Source organism: Danio rerio, chromosome 25, assembly GCF_049306965.1.
Source record: "Danio rerio strain Tuebingen ecotype United States chromosome 25, GRCz12tu, whole genome shotgun sequence".
NCBI lineage: Eukaryota > Metazoa > Chordata > Actinopteri > Cypriniformes > Danionidae > Danio > Danio rerio.
Genome location: NC_133200.1, coordinates 30,782,379 through 30,797,075, shown reverse-complemented (window position 1 = coordinate 30,797,075; position 14,697 = coordinate 30,782,379). Strand labels below are relative to the sequence as shown.

General features: G+C 35.0%; 1 protein-coding gene across 7 annotated transcripts in view; it reads left to right on the top strand.

Moving 5' to 3' along the window:
* ptprz1a (protein tyrosine phosphatase receptor type Z1a) overlaps positions 1 to 14,697 on the top strand; it is a 155,572-nt gene that overhangs the window by 79,970 nt on the left and 60,905 nt on the right. For all 7 annotated transcript variants that reach the window (XR_012400446.1, XM_073943220.1, XM_021470701.3 and 4 more), the window contains exons 5-7: positions 95 to 190; positions 3,153 to 3,219; positions 5,872 to 6,029. Coding sequence is in view for 6 of the 7 variants with exons in the window: in XM_073943220.1 (XP_073799321.1) it covers positions 95 to 190; positions 3,153 to 3,219; positions 5,872 to 6,029 (321 nt within the window). In the remaining variant the exon portion in view is untranslated. The remainder of the gene's footprint in view (positions 1 to 94; positions 191 to 3,152; positions 3,220 to 5,871; positions 6,030 to 14,697) is intronic.

Below are 14,697 nucleotides of genomic sequence, written 5' to 3'. Positions count from 1 at the left end.
TACCTACATTTTAATTCTAATTCTTTTTTGTGCTTAATTTTTATTTTTTTAAATCATATAAATGTTGATCAGCTGTTTTTTGTTTCGGGCACAGATGCAGATATACTGTTATGAGGCAGATGTTTTCAGTGACCTTGATGAGGCCTTTAGAGAAGGAGGAAAGATTACAGCGTTGGCTGTGCTGTTTGAGGTGAGTAAGTCTTTAAAATGCACTTTAAGCTAGTATCCTGCAAAATAACTAGTGAAATATTAAGTAAAGACACAATGGCAAAGACAAGTTAGTAGAATTGAGTTATTAAAACTTTTGTTTAGAAATGTGTTGGAAAAAAAACTTCTCTCCTTTAAACACCACTTGGTAAAGATTTTTAAAACAATTATAATTTAGCATGAGGGCTAATCATTTTCCCTTTAACTGTATATAAAAGTCCCATGAAGTGCTTTAAAATGTGTATTGTCTTTTTAATTTGATGTTCGACATAATATCGACAGAATATCTCCTCCCCTTTATAAATGAACTGTCAGGGTTCTGCCACTCTGGTCTTGTAAATTCTTGTTTTGGTTGCAGATCTCGGACACTACCCGTGTCTGGTCCTGTTTCTGTCTCTGTGTGCGCGCGCGCCGTCGTGGGTGTACGCAGAGTGTGCCGCGCGCGCGCTCTGCGTCCCTCAGACGCGTGCGCTCTTGTACTCGTGTTTGTGTTTTCGTCTGTCAGCAGCGTGGTGTTTCATTCCCAGCGTCTCAGTCTTGTTGGTTTCGGTTTTGGTCGGCGCTGGGATGAAGCATGCATGCTGCATGTGTGAGCGCACGGTGAGTGTTTTCATTCATTGTGTGCTTGTGTCTTGCGTCTTGTGTCAAAGCACGTGGCTCGGTGTTTACATTGTGGTCACGTGCTCTTGTCGTGTGCTTCAGTGTTGTGTTATGTGAGCGCATGGCTTGTATTGTCTCTTTGTGTCATGCGCTCTCCCGTCTATTGTCTTGTCCCACCCACCTTGTTATCTTGTTTGTAATTATTATTTTCACCTGTCCGCCTGTCTGTTTATTGGTTTGTCTTTCCTATTTATTCTCCTAGTGTGCTCTGTTCTGTGCTGGTCCGTTGTTGATTGTTTCCTTCCCTGTTGTACGAGGTTTGCTGATTCTGCTCTACAACAGTGGTTTAAAGTTGTGTCTGCCAAGTTCCAGATCTTGTCTAGTTACGTGTATAATATAATGTTGTGTTTTTCCCCACATGGGGAGATTTGAGTTTTGATTTTGTTTTGTTTTTCAATAAATTCTTCATTCTCCGCATTTGGGTCCTCGCCTCCTCTTCATCACCCCCATCCCTGACATGAACAGTCAATAGTGTTTGTTTGAGAGTGTTTTTATCTGTAGTGAATAAAATGAAAAGCAAATTAGAAGCATCTTGAAGAGGGTGGGACATGTAAATTGTTGTAGCAAAAAAATTTTAGCAAAAAACATATGCAAAAAAAACATATGCAAAAAAATGGTTGATCTATTTAGGTGGAAGTGACAAACTGCAAGCTTTGAATGTTTAAATCAGGTTTATATCTTCTAAAGCAACTTTTGTGACTTTTTCTGGAGCATACTATAGATATCCTTAAAACTAACATACTGATTCTTATGTCTAAAAAAATTTCACTGGACCTTAAATATGTTATGTTAACATATTTTACTGAAAACAAAAAAATAAAATGATTCAGAGTTTTACATTTTATATTGTGGTTTAATTGCTGTTTTTGTTGTGGTCCAACTTAATTATTTGATACTTCATATCAAACATCCTCACTTCACTCTGAAATAATCATTTTAGACAGGCTTTGACATTCTTCAAAGCCTCACTCCGCCCAACATTTAGCCTGAGGTACTGAACAGTTTCAGAAATTCTCATCTTCACACGGATGTTTTAATGGACTTCTAGAATGTAAGAATGTCACTAAACCTCAGAATATGGTGGCTTTTCCCTGAGGATATTCTGGGACATTTCATGAGCAATGATATAAGGTTGTGAACCTTTAATATTGTGTTGTTTTGTCAGTTTCATGCTGCGTGTTTGGAGCGCAAAGCTTGTATGAACCTGTCTTGTTTTGAATGCAAATATATGTGGTTAAATGCGAGGCGGCAAAATCTGATTTTTTCTTTTGACAAAAACAAAAAATCTTGAATCAAACCTGAGAGAGAAAAAAAAAAGCTGAAAAAGCTAATAAGCACACAGAATTTGGGTGTTCACATTCTTTTGGTCACAAAGAAGGTTAGATGGCCAATTATTATGTTGCTGTATAATGAAGAGCATTCCAATTTGTGTGTATTCTGTAATTATACAATAAACTCTCAGAAACAAAAGTACAAAATCTGTTGCTGGGGCGGTACCTTTTCAAGAGGTACACATTTGTACTTTACAGTGGTACATTAGTACCTTTAGGGTGCACTTTTGTACATTTTAAGATTCACTTTCTAACCTTTAATATACTAGGAGGTATACATTTGTACTGTTTTGTATTAATATGCACCTTCAAGCGCCTGTTAGACCTGTTAGAAACAAAAAGTACCTTTTAAAAAGGTACCATCCGAGAGTTTTTGAGTGTATAAATGGTTGCTATAACTTTCCGTCTATTCATTTTGTTAAATATATTTTATGATTTATATTATATTCTGTATAGGTGAATTGGGTAAGCTAAATTGGTTGTAGTGTGTGATTGAGTATGTATGGGTGTTTCTCAGTGATGGGTTGCAGCTGGAAGGGCATCCACTGCATAAAACCTGTGCTGTATAAGTTGGCGGTTCATTCTGCTGTGGCGACTATAGATTAATAAAGGGAATAAGCCGAAAGAAAATAAATAAATGAATATTATATTTCGCTCTGAATGCTGGAAAAATGTAAGCCTACAGGATTTCTACGATTCCTAAATGTAAAATTTAAATTACCCTCAAGGAGATCCAAGTCTATATTAATTTCTTTTAGACATTTTGATGTATGGTGGTAAATGTAGCCATTGACATTATAATATATACATTATATTGACATTATAATAAAATACAAAAATCAATGATGGATGTTCATGGCTACCATATTCCAACATAGTTTATCGTGTATTGTTTTATATTATTACTTTGTAACTGCTGCTAACTATTTCTCTAATTTGTTTTCCTCGCCACAGACAAGCACTGAGGATAATGTCAACTATACAGCTATAATTGATGCAGTCAACAGCGTCAGCCGTTATGGTATGTACAGGCTTCATGTTTACATTAAAAGCTCATAATCTCAAAGTTTTCAGTGTAAGGCAGGATTAAAAATACAATTGGTAAATCATCGCTGTATGCATCAATTGTTCTCTCAATGAAAACTAGACAACAGAGATTTGCCACTTTGATTATTAGACTAAACATTATATATAATTTTATGAAGACACGTCGTTGGAAGAAAGTAGTGACAACTCATATTTGCTATACATGTATTTATGACAAAGTCTGCTACCATGTTATACAGATCCTATTGCATGCTGGCAGAATACCATAATATTTTCATGTATTTATGTATTCATGGCCATATTGATTAGCAACTGCACCACTGTGTAGTTTTGTTCATTTTGAGTCTGAAGCAGGATTTCAGCACATTATGTAAATGTATTTAACACTTATAAAAACTTTTAACAACAAATAAACATTTGAAACATGTTCTTCATATTGAGAGATACCTAAATGAATTGTAATAGCAAGGCGTCATTACAAAATTGTATTTTCAAAGCTGGAACTCCATACATTTCCATTCATTTTATAAAAAGTAGTTTTAGGTTTAAATAATTCCGTCCACAAAATTATAAAATAACATTTACTGCATCTTCTAACCATACTCTTAAATCAGATTCAGATTCATTAGGTATTCTGTATCCCCGGAAAGAGGAAACATATAGAGAGGAAGTTGTAATACACATAACACATATTTCCACAAATAAACACCCAATTAAATTTACAAAAAAAAAAAAAATGTTGTGCTTGCCCATTTTTTTGTCTTGCTACCCTGTTAAAAGCATCTAAAGATTCCTAAATCAAGAAAACATACATAAGAAGTAAAGTGACTTGAAAAAATGATGATTCACCAATTATTTGCTGATGGCTTTAAAACAAATTTCAAAGGAGGAAATAACTTTCATACTAAAGTGGCTGTTTCCACAATCTTTTCAATATTTGCAAAAAAATTTAAATTCCAAATGCTAATTAGGTGCGATTTCATCAAGTTGTTAGAGCCACCAACTGCAGTATTGGTAACCAAGTAACCAACAGTAAACCAGGGAAGCATAATGGGGTTTATTCAACAAATGTGTTTACATCTCACATTATTTACATGAACCCTTTCACACAAGTCCAAAACCACCTCAAGCAAGCAAAAAAAAATTATTATTATTATTATTATTATTATTATTGTGATTGAATGGGTTTTTATTTAAAATTTAGCATTTGCATTATTCATTTGTCATGCAACACCTTAGAATTAACACAGGGTGATGGAAACTCAGCTATTGGCAGATATTTGTTTTTGTTTTGTTCTTGTTGTTATGTTTTTCTTTTCCTTTTCATTATCCTTGAAACTATTTTAATGCATTTTTTTCTGTTTTATCTGTTGTTATTTATTTATTTTTAAATTTTTATTATTTGTGTTTATTTTCTTACACTTGTATCTTTTATTCCTCTTGATGTAAAGCACTTTGAACTACCACTGTGTATGAAATGCATATAAATAATATTTATATATTATTTAAATAAATAAACTTGCCTTGCCTTTCCTTGTTTTAAGCACTGAGCAAGACTTAACTTCTTTGTTCAAGTAAACTGATCTTGATTGAATTTTCATATTTTTGCAGTGCATGGAAAAATTTCCTGCACTGGCTTTATCGATTTCAAGATATATACAGTAGTTCATGAAAAAATTATTTTCTCAAAGCTGAATGAGTTTCTTCTTTTTGTTGAATTCAAAAAATGATATTATAACAATGCTGGCAACCAAGCAGTTGATTCATTTTTCAAAACGTCCTTCTTTTTTTTGTGTACAACAGAAGAAAGATGCTCATACATGTTTAAAACAACTCGAGATTGAGTAAATGGGGCTTATTTTCTTAGATGAACAATACATGTAAGACTTGGTGGTCTTTTTCCTTTGCCGTTTGAGTTTTATATCATCCTCTATCATAATATCATTAACAATAGTCCAGGGAAGGGGAAGAGGCGGATCCACGTGCTGTCACTTTATGTGAAAGGAAAGAAAAACAAAACAAAGGATAGAACAAAAACCCACAGTAAACACATTCACAAGAGAACAGACAGCATCCACATACAACATTCAATGGCTAACAAACACAGGCTGAAGCACATGGCTATATTCAGTTTGTGATAATGGGCAGCAGGTGTAGCGTAATCAAAGTTCATAAACATCATTTGTGAGATGCAGAGGATTATGGGATGTGTAGTCCGGTTGATTGGCAAGTGTGATTAGTGACAATGACAATCATATAATAACCTCAACAAAAATATATACAAAAATCATTTTATTTTGTTTAAATATGTTCGACATTGTTTTATATTTCAAGACTTACATTGTTTAGCTCTTAACAATTTCAATAATATGACAAAAAACATATTTTATTTACATATAAGTTAACCCCTGACTGTATTTGTCATCCTCATCCACAACATTTTTTATAAAAACAAATTCTTTCAAAGGTCAAAAAGCACCATAAAAGTGAACCAGACAAATAGCTTTTTATTCAAAGTCACTCTTAGCTTTGTTTGAGAAAAAAAACTAAAATTCCTTTCTCCATAAAAGTGAGTATATAATGGAACACCTCATTTGCCAATTATTATTTCTTTTTTTTTTATCAGGAAAGAGTGGTTCCATCTCTCCGTTCACTATGCAGGGTCTCCTTCCCAGTTCCACAGAAAAGTATTTCATCTATAATGGCTCTCTGACCACCCCGCCCTGCTCGGAGACTGTAGAGTGGATCGTCTTCAAAAACACAGTGGCCATCTCAGATGTTCAGGTCAGCTTTATTGACAGTTGTTGTTTCCCCCTGTTAGCTCATCAGGATTAGAAACGAATTGAGGCATGTTGAAACAAAGACCACTAAAATATAAGAAAAATACCCTACAAATTTAAGATAAGGCTCAATAAAGCTAAAACATGAGGGCTATTGCTAATAAAGTGTAATTTGAATGTACATATGTTAATTTTCATAATTATTTTTAGATATTTAGACCACCACACCACATTGGATTTCTTTTCACATGTTTTTTATCAACCAGATAAATAATCACCAACATATACATACAGCAGGGAGAATACGTATTGAACTAGATTTTAGTAAGAACATAAACAATACAGACATAAAAATAAAACAAAACAAAAAAATCTGAATCTTTATTTTTGATATTCTATTGGATTCAAGTCAGGTGATTAGCTGGGTAATTCTACAGTTTGATTTTCTTTCTCTGACACCATTTGAGAGTTTCATTGGCTGTGTTTTGGATCACTTTCTTACTAAAATGTCCACCCTGGTTTCATCTTCACCATGGAAAATGTAGATTTTGGACTGAAGCAGCTGATATTCATTTACAATAAGAAAGGGCAGAGGGTTGATGAATAGCTACTAAGAGGTTTCAACTGCTGTCTGGGCTTTAATTGGCTTTCTACACCTCCCTTTCTTCATGTGTTCAGTACTTTTTTCCTGTGTTGTTTCATTTTATTTTATTTAAGACTTTTTCGCTGTGTCATTTAATTTCTATTGCATATACTGCGTGAAATTCTTTGGTTGCTATCAACATCTTCTTAACAACAAAATAATTTTTTCTGAAAAAAATGGTGACGTGTTCAACACTTATATCACCCACTGTATATTTAAATTGAGTACTCATGTACTTCTATAGGTCTCATTCATGTAACGTATCTAAATGTAGATGTAAATTCTAAGCAAATTGCATGTAAAACAGACTTTGCCAACAGGGTAAATTTCATCAATGAAAAACAAGGATGAAAAATGTTCTTTGCCATGAACAGTGCAATGCAGCGGTCCAGTTGATTATAACAAAAAATAATAAGTTGGATAGTTTTTATCTTTTTGACTACATTTTAGTCTCGTCTTTTTCCATCAACAATATTGCATGCTAATATAGTCACTGTTAGTATCTAATGTCACTAATTTTTTTCATCTTGAAAAACAGGTCGTCAACAAACATTTTCTGCTCTTATTTTCATCGACGTAATTACAGTTTTTCTTGATTGCTTTGACGCAGCCGTCAACTGAATCTCCACTTTGTCAAAATGGTCAACACATAGGCCTAAGCAGTGGCACTCATGGTCAAAATACCACATTTTGTTTGCAAAAGGCTCTAGCCATGCAGAAAAATGTAAAATATGTAACAAAATCAAATTTTGCCTTCAAATAACACAATTTGCAAACAAGTATATGAGCTCTTTCAATCAGTCATTGCACAAGAATGAATCAGTGCACTATTGCTTGTAACTTATTGCAAGTGCCATTTGTGTTTTTAAATATAGGCTTTGTCAAATTTGCCTTTTTGCAAAGAATTAGATCCGAAATAAGAAATGCTTTTATACAACTTTTATTGAATCCATGCCTATTTTTTTCTCAAACTGTGGCTGAAAACTGAAATACTGTAAATATTACAAAAAATACATGTAAAGCAAGCTACAGTACAATCTATTGGAGTATGAGGCATAGCTACTATTGACATCCTCCATCCATGCTCACACAGAATAACACAGATCTGGCGTCTTTTTTGTTATTAAAATTTGCAAACTGATTGCCAATTGAAGATTTGTGTGAAGAAGCGTCACACAGGTGTTTCCGTGATTTCTTATTGATGTTGGTAATTCGTAATAGGTAGGAATAGATGGTTTCTGTTTGATTTTCACGTCTAAAACAATGGAGTTTTGTCTGCTTGAATGACAACCATGTTAAAAAACGCGTCAGACCAATGAGAAAGGGTTTACACATTTGCAAGACGTGTCTTCTGCTCTGCTTGGATAGTGATGATGAAAACTAAGTGGATCCTAGTTTATTTAACCAGGTCAAAGCAATCAAGGAAAACTGTAATACGGCTTCTTGAAAACTCTCCTTCAGATTCACAAAATGTTTTGTAAACATCAGATTTAATAATTTAAAAAGTATGTTAATTAATTCCAGTCAATTAAATATGGCACAAATGCACACTCAATCACAATTAGCATAATCCCCACTATGTGTCCATTGGTGATGTGGTATATTCCAAGGTTTGGTTTCAGTATATTTCAAAAATGCACAAAATACTTAGATAAATGAATGAAATAATGATAGATGCCACATGTCTAATGATCAATAGTGGATTAACATGTTAGAATGCTTTTGGTGGACCAATGTTTTGCATCTGAGAGGCTCTGGTTGCTACTGATTTAATACACTGCCATTACATATTATGAGTATCTCATTTTTAAACATATTACTAGATGTATAAGAATGCAGTAACTAGTACTACTTTTTAAATATTATGTCCTGTCATTGTACAAGTACAGTAATGACAATGACGAGTGCTGTATTACCCTGAGTTAGAATTAGCAACTCATATAGCAATTCAAACAAAGTTGTAACATACTGTATTATTATTATTATTATTATTATTATTATTATTATTATTATTATTATTATTATTATTATTATTATTATTTAATCAGTTTGCCAAAAGTAACCATTATTTTTCTCAGCATTAAAACACATGAAAGCAAGTGTAACATTTCTTTCATGCCAATTAACGTTTGGGAAATACAAGTTTGCTTCAGAACAGCTTTTTCAGCGAAATTCATTCTGCTCATGTTTTATGATCGCAGTTTCTGTAATTACAACTGTTACAACTAGACGGAATCTAAAGTCTAGTTTCACTAAAGTCATATGTATTGCTTCAAACAACATCAATAATCATAATTACAATGTCAATAACAAATCAACAATGGGTATTTTTAGAAATGCATGTGTTAAATGCATTGACTTTTCACAATAAATATTAACCTGCCATCATCCCTGTAAAAAATGCTGGTTTCACACAATCAGTGAAGCATTTTTTAAATGATTTACAGTACTTAACAATACAGCTTTAAAATGGAGACCATAATCACCATAAAAGTGTTGACATTTTCCCACAGCAATATCTTGACATATGACAAAATTTCTCTTGTTAAATAAAACCGAATACTTTTTTTAATTTTTTTTATTTGGCGTGCTTATTCTATAACTAGTGATTGTTTTGTTGTTGCATGTTATATTTTCTTTCACAGAAAAGTTTCTGTGTACGTTTTGTAGCATATTTGCTTTTAAAAATCATTTTGCAATGGGAAGGAGTCTTGTCTTGAGTTTTATTACCCCATAATTACCAGAAAAACTGCCACACAGAAATGATTGATGTCTTTCTCTTTGTCAGGTTTGAACTTTTTAAATTCTTTACTGTTTTGCAAGAAAGAAATTTGTTATTACTCCTGATTCAACGTTAGAAAGATGGAAAATGCAAAACATCACCCAGAGTTTTTCTTGCAACATCTGTTGATATTTTACAATTTCCAAACACTGAAATATGTTTAAACAATCATGTAAAGACATTTAAATGGTGTATTGAACAGTTTCCAGTTTGCACTATAAGTAACTTGTTATTTAAATTAATAAAAACATTTGAATTGGGTTTATAAGTGCATTAAAGTGTTTACATATAATTTGAAGTTTTTATCGTCATATTAAAAAACAAAAATTTGTATAGATATTTTAACTTAGCATCAAGATGCAGTTGGACAGAATCATGCAGTACTTTTATAATACTTTAAAATGATTGCATATTGATGCATATAGCCATTGTTTCGTTGGAATTTCATATGGTAGCAAATGTAAAGACTAAGTCAAAATTGACTTTGACAGACAAAGACAGCAGACAACATTATGGATGAATGATTAAAAAAAAAACTTTTAGTCTGGGTAACTTTTTACATTTATTTAAAGGTGCAGTAAGTTTAACACCCAGCGATTGAACTAGGTATTGTATTCTTGGATCAAAACAAACTTAAGCGCAGGTTTCCAGATTGAGGACCAACAGGAGTGAGCCTAAAGATTGAGCCAAAAGGCTGATTTAAGGCTGATTTTAACCCTGTTCTATATAAAAGCAACGGCACATAAAAGAAGGAATATTTTCTTTTTAAAATGAGTTTTTATTCTTACCAAAACCTCAAATTGATATATTAGAAAAGGCTTCTATTTCTTGCAGCTGAACAACAGAAAACTGACAATAATCACCCCAGGTACACATCATGTGCTTTATTCAGTGTTAAATGCTAACAATGTGAGTTTGAATGTCATATTGCGTGACATTTATTGCCTTACTACTGAAAGCAGCAGCAGATAGTTCCCCTCAGATCTTGAAAATAAAAATAAACCGTGTGAAATTGAACTTTAGACCTGTGACTTAAAACCATCATTCATTTATTAGCATGTTGTTAGGACATAGGGTTACAATGTAACCTGTTCACCTAATGTTTACATTTGTAATATTTATATTATTTGCTAATTAATGACCTCATGTGAAACTCTGAATCTGTGTCTCATTTCGGAGTGTGTTACTGTCCACCAGATGTCGCATTTCAGTCACTGACGCATGCTTTGAGAGCCTTTCTGAATGAATGAATGAAATATGCTCTTTTCCACCAAGGCAACCCAGGGTGCTGAAATATAATTGGCTAAAGTGACAGTGGGCGGGTTATGCCTAGTTCAGACTGCGTGATTTTAGCCCCGATTTTGTCTCGCCGACAGGTTTTGAGAAATCGCCGACAAATGCCTGAAATCACAGGCAAATCGCTGCTCGTGTACGTGAGTGACAATCACACAGTATGAACGATCAAAGACGCGATCTGAGAGAATCGCCAATGAGTCGCCGATGCCTGCGAGATATTTGGCATGCTAAATATCTGGAGCTGTCGGCGATTCAAATCATGCCGTGTGAATTGAGTTTTCACTGAAAATAAAATCAGCCATCGCCTACAGCCACTGAGAGAGCAGCTTTCACTTGTGTGTGCGTGTGTGTATTCCTGCTGCAGGTCAGCGGGAGGCTGGGGGAGAAGTTAAAAGTGCTCGTTTTCGGATTATTTGGACCCATGAAATGGAGGAAAAACTAGTGGAGGTTTGACAGGACTCAGGAGCAACCGTGTCTGTTTGACGTTTCATACAGAAAGAAATTAGTTTATTATCAACTTAAGTTGAGGAGAAATGGCTAATTCCCTTTAAACCCAGGTGAGCAAACATGTACATGTTCTACCCCATTAAAGGCTTCTTTCTCATTATGTGGTTAATAACAAAAGATATACTACGTGTTTTTGGCTGTGAGACGTAGTTTGGACGAAGTTGTCAGCGATTCTCCCTATAGTAAAGTCATGCAATGTGAATGTCCATGTCGCCGATCCATCTTGCAGTGTAAACAAAGCAGCGACGAAACGCTAGCCCAGATAGTCATGCAGTGTGAAAACATCTGTGACACGACTAGTTTGAAAATCATGCAGTCTGAACTCGGCATTAAAGAACCAAAACAAAGACAGATGTTCCGGCTCGCAACAGACATTTTTAAAGCAGAAAATCTGACTTCAAAATTGTTTGTCCAAATAAACAAGAATGTTAACTTATCATGTTTCTTAAATATCTGCAAGCATATTATGGTATTTCTATGCTTTAGAAGAGTCAAATACTTACATACTGAACCCTTAAGCTTTTTAAAAGTAAATATTGGCAGCTAATGAACCTACATGTTGTTTTGGAAGACCAATATAGAATGTTTTTCTATCTGGAAAGTCATTTAAACCCTGAGGCCATCTTCACCTAGGCTGATATTGTGACTATGGCTGCTATTTGTCATATGGCATCTGTTGCGCAACACTGATTGTATATGGCACAGACACCCATGAACTGTAAACAGTTACAAAATGATAGACACACCCAAACATGATGGTACCAACATCAATTAGCATTTCGAGTCTTGTTTTACTTTGTCAAAAGATCCGCTGTATCTTCTTTATTTTTGATTTGTTATGTACCTGCTTACAAATTCATTAAATCATGTCCAACAATCAATACCATAAAGGAAACCAACTCCCTCTCTAAAGGAAAGTCGACAGCAATTTTAATTATTGTGATATCGGATGCCACACATAAAAAAAAGCAAGCTGTCATTAGAAGAATTAGAGGGAGCAAGAGTAGGGTTACACGTCACAGAAGACTGTAAATGCTTAAATACGGCCTTTGTGTTGTGTGTCATTCAGACTGGGGCTGTAGCCCTCAAGGGACTAGCAAGTCGATACTGGTTGCAGTTGAAACGCATGGTAAAAGCAGTTTTACCACAAGATAACAAACCCACGCCTGCTGACGTCACAATGGAAATGACATTGACTCACACACTTTAAAGAGCAGCTTTGATGTCCGAACACAATGGTGGAAATCTTGCCTATGGGCAACACTGTGTTTGTTTAAGGTTGAATAAAAATCGTGTGAAGCATTTTGTATAGAGATAGTAATGTTTTATTAAGGCACGTTTGGGATTTCTAATCCTGTAACTTGGCACAACAATGTAATGCAAGTAGAGTAAAAGTGTTCTAAATACTCAAAACATGAGTAAAAAGTAGCTCTTACTCAATAAGTACTCAAGTGTAGTGAATATTATCTGACCTTAAACACTGCAAATTAAAAATGTAGCTTACATCAGTGCCATTTAAGTTTTTAAAAGTTAATTATTTACATTTAGTCATTTAACAGATGCTTTTCATATCCTAAGTTGATTAAGCTTTTTTTAATAATCAGACAAACCGGACAACCAGTAAAGGAATAACTAATAAGTGCTGTTGTCAATCAGTTAAGTGTTGACAAAACAGATTTGTCTTCAGATGTTTCTTTGGAGGCGATGTAGTGGCGCAGTAGGTAGTGCTGTCGCCTCACAGCAAGAAGGTCGCTGGGTCACTGGTTCGGTCCTCGGCTCAGATGGCTTTTCTGTGAGGAGTTTGTTTCGTGTGGGTTTCCTCCGGGTGAATTAGGTAGGCTAAACTGTCCATAGTGAATGAGTGTGTTTGTGTGTGGATGTTTCCCAGAGATGGGTTGCAGCTGGAAGGGCATTCGCTGCGTAAAAGCTTGCTGGATAAGTTGGCGGTTCATTCTGCTGTGGCAACCCCGGATAATAAAGGGACAAAGCCAACAAGAAAATGAATGAATGAATGAATGTTTCTTAAGGCTTACTCACACTATGCTATCTGAACCATCCCCAGGCCCATTTCCCGGATCGTTTAAGACTCAGGCTCAGGCATTGTTCACTTGGCCGGCCCTGGCCCGGTTGAAAGAGGTGTGCCAGAGCACGGTTCTCTTGTGTTTTGGTGTGGTACGCTTATAATGTAAGTGCAAAGTGCGCCAGAGCCCGAAACTGAAAACGACACTTGACTTTTATGGGACTTTTATGGTTTCATATGGATTAATTAATCATTCGGACTGTTCAATGAACACAAACTGTTGTAGATTATTAAAGACGCGAACCCCTCACTGCATGATAGCTGCACTTTCAGCAAACCTCCTAATTCATTCAGCACAAGGACAATTATGATTGTTCCAAAATGCCTGTAGATGGAAAAGATAAGCGACCCTAGAATAGAACCCTGAGGCACCCCAGTAGCAAGATTTTGGTGTTCGGAACACTCCTCCTCTCCAAGACATCCTAAATGACCTACTTGAAAGGTTAGAGCTCAATCACTGGAGTGTGGTTCCTGATGTCCATTGTATTGATGGTTGCAATGAGTATTCGGTGGATAACCAAGTCAGAAGCAGCAGAAAAGCATTAGCCATTCATGGACTAGCACAGAGAAAGCAGGATGATGCATTTCCATGAAAAGAAAAACCAGTGTAACCTAAAAACCTTAAAAAAGGGTTACACTTTTTTTGATGGTCAGTTTGTTGAATGTAAGTTTTATTGCATCTACATGCCAACTAATTCTCATTATATTATAAGTAGACTGTTAGGCTGGGGTTAGGGTTAGTGTAAGTTGACATGTAGTTGCAAAGTTTCTTATCGTCAGTAAATGTCTGTTGAAGAAGAATATCAACAGATATTAAGCAGACAGTCTACTAATACTCAAATGAACCATCAAAAAAGGGGTCAACAATCTAGCTGTGATGATATTTTAACACTTTAGTTATGCACGTTGAACCCTGACTAACAAGTAGGAGGGTCCAGCAAGGTCATGCAGTACTGATTGAATACATGCGATCTGTGCATCTGTTTGAAAACGTAACATTCTGTAGTGCATTTAGCTATTGTTTAGGGCCATTTGGCAATTTCAGCCATCATGTGCATCCTTCATCTTCTCATCAGTGAGATGCAGTCTAAACCATCTAAATAATGAGTCTCTCACTCATTGGCTGCGTCCGAAACCGCCTACTACTCAGTATGTACTTGAATTATTTGAATTAAAACGTACTACTCGGCCGTTAGAAAAGTATGTTCTATACAGTATGAATGTGAGCAGTATGAATAGAATTCGGACGTACTACATCCACCATTTTGTCATGGTCACGTGACCTACTTGCATTAGTTGCGTCGCTTTACTTTCATTCATGAATTCGCTCACGGGGCATCATGGCATAGCGCAGCTTGCATGGG